An 8173-nucleotide genomic window follows, 5' to 3' on the forward strand; every position below is an offset into this window, starting at 1 on the left:
ACATGGTGGTCACCGGTCAGGGTGATTCGCGTGCTAGGTGTCGCAGGGTCAACACTCGAGAAAGAGGTGCGAAAAGTTTCTACCCGCGCTGAATCTCAAGCAAACATCAATAAGGGTGGAGGCCTGCAGCACCGGGTCTCCGGGTCGTCTCAACTCCTCGAGGATCGAGCGCCGCCGTAAGGAGTTGAGGAGGACTGTACCGGCCATAAAACTGTAGAGGGCCCAAAGTGCGGTTAAAAATACCGAGACAATTGCTGAAAGCTTCGCAAAGACAAGTGCGCAAATATCCATCTTCACGCGCCAGCTTCTTATCTTTCATCCTCCTGCGGCTCGAGCTTTTTTTCCTCGACTGCAGCATGACTCCTCAAATACACACACGCTCGTTTCGAAAGACACGTATTCGCGAAACCATCTGGGCTAAAAGCGTTAAGTAATTTGCTTATTATACGATTCGCGAACTCGTGGAAAGCAAAGTCAAACCAAGGAATTAGCACTTGCAGGTGCTGCCATGCCGAGTGTATTAATTGAAGGGGAAAATTCTCGCGGAGCTTGTAATTTGTTGCAGTTAATGGGGGGAAATTGCAGTCCTTTATTTCGTGTATGGACAATTTCACGAATTGTATTATATGATTCCACCTTGTCTGCAATTTTGATATTTTCAACAACAGCTGAATAAACAGGTTTGCATTTACCGAATATGGTGGATCGAATATAGCGAAAGAAATGTTTTGTTAATTCAAATAAATTATGTGGCTTGAATCAGATAACAATTTTTCAATACATAAGAACATCAAGCAATTTTTCTATGAGTATAAGCTTAATTTTCGAGATAATCATATCTTAGTGAATTGCATTTATAAAACTCGTAAAATAGAAATTTCGTCGTTTGGTTATTCGCGTACAATCGGCGAAATTTCTAGTTTAAACTAGTTTAAAAAGAGTTGATTTACTGTTAACAAATTTATATTTTGACATGGCGAAATAAATGTTTCATCATTATTTGGCTCAACTTAAATTGGATAATATTAACAAACCATTCATATCCTCATATCTGAACATACGCTTATTAACAGTAAATGAACTCTTTCCTCAGTGATTCTGGAGGTAAAATTCGCAACTGAATTACGATATGATAATAAGATGTTACGACGAAATTCAACGAGTAACTTATTAGATGGTTTATTTTATAAATTCGAGATAAATATACAAAAAATCAGGCAATAAATTCCAAAAGCACGATTCGCGTTTCTGCGATTTCGTGCGTAATTCTTTACACATTATTCTCGAATTTACAAGATAAATCACGCAACAAGTGACACGTCGATTTCGGTCATAACGTCGTACGATTTAAGACAGGGCAATCTTGAGCAGGGTGTACTTTTCTTCCCCGACACCCACTGCCGTCGAGCACGATACCGAATGCAGGAAAGAAACACGGAGGGCAAGAAGAAGCCGCTGCACGTGGCGCGGTGAGAATCTCGGGTAGCCTAATCGGGTTAATCTCGCGGCCTCTTTGCCCCGGTAAGCCGAGATGTGAGTCCGGTGTCTAGGTGGTACGCGACTCTGACAATGAGCGGCGGCGGCCAGGGAAGATGTACGTGCGATATTTACTTATGTTGGCCGAAGCGGGGCGCGGAAGGCGAAGAGCGGCTACATACATAACCGATTCCCTCGGAGGCTCGCAATCAGCGAACAAGGAAGCTGCGCGGCGATTCCTCTTGCCGATTTCTATGCCGCTTGCGTAGGCAGTCCGCTTCTGATCGTGTGCATGCCTCTCGGAGTCTTCCCAGCATCCCGTCCGCTGCTCCTCCTTCGTCTCAGATTCCACTTTGTGTATACGTGCCAGATAATTATCAGCAGAGTGGAATCCGCCTTGGTTATGGTATGGAAGAGATGATGTAGAGACTCGTAACGTATCGACGAGCTACTAATTTGATCTCTGTTTTTACCATCGTCGTGGTTTTTGGTAAATTTTTATGAAACGTTATTCAGAGACACTGATTAGCGGTACATTTTTTACACTCTGGTGTGTCGAAATTGTGAGAAAGCTATAAATGAAATTAAAATAACTAAAAATAACTAGTTTCAACGGCGCTGGGTTGAAATTTCCAATTTTTTGACGGCGAAAATTAAAGTAAAGAAATTAAGCTTTGACGGGACATCGAGGTTTTGAATAATCCGAAACTCACGATCAAAGTTCTGAAAGTGCAAAATTCCCAAAGGACAAAATGCCGAAAAAGTGTAATTTCGACAAGTCAAAGTTCAGAAACTGCGAAAATGAGAAAATTTAAAAATCTGAAACATCGAAATTTCGAATGATTGAAAAATTTTGGTTCTGTGAATTTCTGACTAGGTGAAATTTGATGACCACTATGATTTTTCTTTGTTTTGGAATTTCGATATTTTTATTTTCTGAATCCTCGTCACTCTGATTTTCGGTTTTTCTCATTTTCGGAATTTTTCTCTATCGAAACTTTATTTTTCGGAATTTTTCTCTATCGTGACGTAAATTTTGAGCCCTCGGGTTTCCGAAAATTCGAAACTTTGTTGTTTGGTAAAAGTTTGATTTCTTTACCTCAAGTTTCGGCATAAAAAATAATTCGAAATCAGGCGCTTACGAAACTTTTCAATTTCGTAACTTCAACCCCGCCCCAATTGAGCATTCAGTCGTCCCGATTTAGATTGAAAAATTTCCTTCACTCCAATTCCGCGCGACGAGATCGCGCAATGAGAATGAGTATGAACTTTTCGGAGCACGATATAAATGCGCGAGTGAATTTACAAGGGGCCTTGACCCGAGACTCGACACGTGGCACAGCGTCCTATAGCTGTGAAAAAAAGTAAAAAATTATGCAACAACACACGTATACCCAACGCTAATAATCGGTCGTCGGCCGGCTAGCCGGATAGTCGTTTTCTAAATTGTTGACCTTCAAAATAGAGTAGGGGAGCGTACGTTGACCCGCACGTGTTCGGCTGCGACCTCATTAAATCCAAACGATTGCTTCCGATTTTTCGCCGCAGTTGACCGACGTCTAGGAGACTATATATCAACCGTATACAATAAAAATAGTCAGCGACTAAGCCCCGCAGACTTTAACAATAATATCCCCCCCATTTCGTAATCATCTAGGATAAATACCAGCGTCCAAGTAAAACCAACTCTGCCGTTCGTACGGTTGTTCCCCTATTGTCATATAATGTGAATTTCAATCGTGCCGGCTATATTTCTCGGTAAAATGTATCCTGAATTGCATAAAACCAGGCGGAATTACCGTGTGTTAAATTGCCGATGACGTCACATATTTCCGGGCAGTAACCCGACGAGATCTCTTTAAACACTGTAAAATAAATGAAATCACTCTAAAATTCTGATATGATGGTATTATAATAGAAAGACAATTTATAAATTGTCTTTTCCGAGCGAGTTGTTCTACAAAATATTGTAGACGCGAAGTAAATGTTTGGAGTAGACTTGTCTGCAGGATAGTTGAAAAAAATCTAGGACATTGATCATTTCTCCAATTTCATTGCTATTTATTTTCATAAAATACATAATTATACCGTTATTAGAATAAAGTAATCCGCAAGAATTTGGAGAATGTACAGATGGGTAAGGAGAGGTTCCTTTCCTTGATTTCAGAGGCTGCAGACTGTTCGAGCATCCGATGCCGAGAGGGTCAGACGTGCTTGACGGAGATGGGATCTGGCAGGCCAAGATGCGTGACCTGCAGCTACCGATGTCCTCGGAGACGCAACCGGAACCCGTCTTCGTCCCCGTCCTCGGCCGCCGCAACCCCCCAGTACTGCGCCTCCAATAATATAACCTACCCCAGCTGGTGTCACATCGTTAAGGATGCCTGCCTGACGGGTTTCGTACTGGAGACCCTTCATCCAGGACCCTGTAACCTTTACGACGCTGCGATTCACGTAGGTTCGTAAAACAAATTCATCCGTTCTGTACAACATTATTCCGACAAAGTTTCGTAGGTTTGTCGATTCGATAACCAATTTAATTTTTACCGTGCAATCATCCGTCGATTTTCGATATTTATACAGAGTTCGTCGAATGACGAATACTACGAGTTTACATTGCAAAATATTCCATTAGTGGTTTTTGAAACACACCGTTCTGGTAACAAAAAACTGGACCAAAGTTCGTCGTTCGATGTATGTATAAACGTGGCGTACCCAGAGCTTCTTGGCATAATAAATAATCGAAAAAAAAGGAAATATCGGATTGAGGATGTTGACTCGAGGTTATACGGTTATAGGTGGTTATAACATATTTCCGTTTCCTCTTAATTACGAAAATCAGGGAGGAAAATTTCTACCGTTTGCAGTAATTATAGCGCGCAGCTCACTACATTTATGAATATATTACATATATACACAGAGAATACGCGTGTATGCGACCGTGTGCGCATAGCTAGTTGGCGGTGAAAATTTATGTTACGCGCTTTTCACCGTGCATAACACACATCCGTTTGACAAATTTACGAGGCGCCGAAGCACGCTCGTGAGATAACTTAAACACGGCACGACGTAAGTCCACGGACACAACATGGCAGCAGCAGCGGCAGTATCATCACGCAGCCGACAGCAAAACGAGACTCCAAAAAAGATCGGAGCTGTTGGTTCGTACAGTATAAAGAGGGGAGGGGGGGGGGATCGGAGTTGAAGGCACTCCTAAAATCGAAAATACATCGTGCGTTTCAAACCGGGGAGAATTTCTCTTCGCAGGGCTACGACGCATGGATTTGCCCCGCAGCAGGTTATATCTTGAATGAAAACAACGTTCATTTTTGTCCAAACTGACACGCGCAGACACAAACATACCATATTCTCAAATACCACATTCCCGTAGCCGGGAATGCGGACAGCTGTTCATTTTGTTATATCCACCCATAATCTATATTTGTACACCGCGTGCACCGACATAACAATACCTACATATAACCCAAGCCAAAAACGAGGCCCGCAGATATTGTACTCCGATTTTCCATTGTCGGGGTCGGTTTCGGACACCCTGAGCTTTGCTAGTTCGCGGATAGAACACAGCGTCCGAGTAAAGATCAAAGCACGCTCATACTCGGCGGAATGCCTCGAGTTACGGCGTGGTTTCGTAGCCTAGGTTAGTGTTGGTTGATTCTGGCTCCGCAGAATCTGGATCATCGAGGGGCGGTCAAACTGACCGAAGCTGCAAGCTCACGCTGGTCAACGCATTTAGACAGCTTGAGTAAATTTAGCTTTCTCCCAAGGCGCACTTTTACTCCGTTCTCAATTAGGCGTCGCAGATGGGCCTCTACCTGGGTTTCCTCAACGTTTTTTCGAACCGTAGAATAGTGGGAGAAAGTTCAAACCTCGAATAGGTCACGCTTTCCGTTACATCGAACCCAACTTATCCCGGCTCGTCGTGTTGCACGAACCTCGTGATGTGGCTTTAAAGAGGCGTCGCGGTACACCGGCTTTAAGGGAACATTCACAGGGATCTCAGGAAATTCCTTGGCGTTTTAGTTAAGTTCTTTTCTCACGCAAGAAAAGCTCTAAGAATCTTATTGGTTTTGCACATCTTACATAGGAAATTTGGGAGTCGTACCCATACATTGTACTAGGAGTTCATTTTAATTTTTAGGATCCGTACACTTAGTATCAACACCAATAAATGTTTTTGCATTTCAAGTTCTTTGACCGTTCCGTTTTTGAAAAATTAGGAGTTAAAGGTCGGGTTTCATGCACAGATTCTTATGGGTATCGTAGAAAAAATTTAGAACTCTAAGACGTTCAAAATACCAAAACGCGACAATAAAATATTGAAAAAAAATGTGGGACGGTAGAATGAAACATTCTGAATAAGAGAAATGAATGAAATAACCGAATGGAACATTCTGAAAGAAGAGAAAACTAACTGAAATTTAGTTCCAGAAAGTTGGTACTGGGCAGGCTTACTTGTTTACTCGTTTACTTGCCTACACCTCGTGGAGGTTCTCAAACCTTCTTGATCTATCTTCGGTATTCGTTAAACTTTAATACGGAACAATCACGTATTTTGATGAGCTTAACGCAAACTTAGATATAAAGATACACCGTCATTGCCCAACCATTAAAAAATTGAACCTTACAGAAATCGTTTGAAATTTTCGCTCGTATTATCATCAACCCTGGCTATCTTCTTTCAAAAGTTTTTTCACATTATAAATTCGAAACTCGATTAAACTGGAGTATTTAAATTCGTCGTTGTTATAAGTGGAAAATTCAGGGTTATCTTGAAATCATTAATTTAGAATCCGGCCAAATAGCAGAGAGTCCTGCAGAATTCATGCCTCTTCCAACCACCTTACCGGACTCTTGCATGCGGCTATCTCGGTATAACGCTGTTTACTGCACAATTGAGATTTGGCAAGCCCTGATGTCAGGAATAATTCTTGTTATGTACGACGTTGAACTGCACTCAACCTTACTACGGCACTTCGATCGACGGAAGCTGCATGTGCATAACATACCTGCTGCACATATGCACGCCGCTCATACGGCTGCCTTTCAAGCTCGATGATATTCCGCACGTGTCGAATCGCACCCGTGATGCAGGGATTCGGACGTCTGGTATTATACCGGATGCTGTCCTCCCTTGGCCAGCCTTCGGACGAAAGCACATTCCATCGTTTCCCCTCCAACCCCTCCGTCGTACTCTTCGCCCCCCCCCCCCCCGCCCTACAGACGCAGATACGAAACGCACGTGTAACTAACACGACACGCAGTGCGGTCATTTTCACGTAACGCGAACACGTAACACTGCATCGCCTGTACACGGCACATAACACGAAACTCGATTGAAAACTTGGAAAAATTGTACAATGTACAAGTACGAAGTTTCCTGCTGCGGAAAACAGGAAAGGGGTTAAATCGCTAAAATTGATTTACTTCCAGCTAACCTTTTTTTTTTTTTACAGGAATAGCGGATGTAATATAAGGGAAGGTGTAAAATTCGAGACAAAATTGTTTGTTCTCCATTTTTTTGACCTCGCTCATTTCGCCCAAAAAAGAAACGTACCTTATTATTCTCGTAGTTTGGAAATTGGAATATTTCCGTTTATTTTGAGTGAACGGCTTAATCGAAAAATTTTATTCGAATAACTGTGATATCGTTCTTTCTTCGTGTTCCCCACTTCGCTCAGGTCTTTTCGATAAAGAGCGGATTCCCCGAGGCTTATCGATGCGAACAACGCGTCGCCTATAAATAGGCAACTAAGGCTACACCTGGGGTACTTACCGCGTGTAATGTGTAACTCTAGTTGCCTATTTGCCGGCGAAGCGTCGTCGTTCGCATCTCTAACCATCAACGAATCCTCCCGATATGTAACCTTTAACGCACCGCGGAACAAAAATCGAAAACTTTGCATGAAAATGAGAAAAAATCTCGTGGAAATTCGTATGAACTAATAAATTAGTTGGGCAATATTAGCAAACAAAAAAAAAAAAATTATTTCGTTGGCTTCATGCGAGCAGATGGGAACAACACGTCACTCGCTTACGACGTAGAGCTGGCCGAAAACTCGTCGAGGGTGAAGGAAAGCGGAGCTCCAAGACGCGAGTCGCGACTTCTGTGACGATGCTAAACGGCGGCCGTCGAAACTAGAGGGTTTTGACCGGTTCTGGACACCAAAGAGAGCGACGACCGCGTATCTAATACGCCAACATACGGATAATCTCTTATCAAGCTGCAGTGACGTGACCCCCGACGGCGAGTGTAACGCCCGCAATAATATCTCGCCTGCTGCAGTGACGTTAAATCAATTTTTAAGTATTCGAAATGTAGCGACTTAGATAGACCAGTAATTCAAAGTTCTTAAGTTTAGTATTTATTTAATTAATCGATTAACTCGTCGACGACGATACCGTATCTCTATTGTAAGTATATACATCGTATACACCGTTATCCGATCCACCCCATCTTATACTCTTTTGTATTTTTTTTTTTTTTTTCATCTTATATATTATACACGAAAAATGTAACGCGAGGTCCGATTCTACCGGAAATCAGAAGCGGATTGACAAGCATTGTTCCGAATAACCAAGACCGGAAAAACGCGCTACAAGAATCGAGAAAAAAAAAAAAAAAAAACACATCGCCGACAGTTGAATTACGAGACAAGATAGCGGGCATTAAAAGTGA

At 42.3% G+C, this 8173-nt stretch overlaps 1 protein-coding gene across 4 annotated transcripts in view; it reads left to right on the plus strand.

Annotated features, from left to right (window-relative positions):
• The window catches only part of LOC124188070 (follistatin-A), a 33329-nt gene extending 25156 nt beyond the window's left edge, over positions 1-8173 (plus strand). Inside the window, exons 5-6 of one of the 4 annotated variants that reach the window (XM_046580412.1) lie at positions 3644-3930; positions 7507-8173. In XM_046580412.1, the coding sequence (XP_046436368.1) occupies positions 3644-3930; positions 7507-7539 (320 nt within the window). In that variant the 3' untranslated portion in view covers positions 7540-8173. Of the gene's footprint in view, positions 1-3643; positions 3935-6950; positions 7477-7506 lie in introns of those variants that run through there. The other 3 variants (XM_046580413.1, XM_046580414.1, XM_046580411.1) reach the window with 3 other exon arrangements.

This window comes from Neodiprion fabricii, chromosome 1 (genome assembly GCF_021155785.1).
Source record: "Neodiprion fabricii isolate iyNeoFabr1 chromosome 1, iyNeoFabr1.1, whole genome shotgun sequence".
Lineage (NCBI taxonomy): Eukaryota > Metazoa > Arthropoda > Insecta > Hymenoptera > Diprionidae > Neodiprion > Neodiprion fabricii.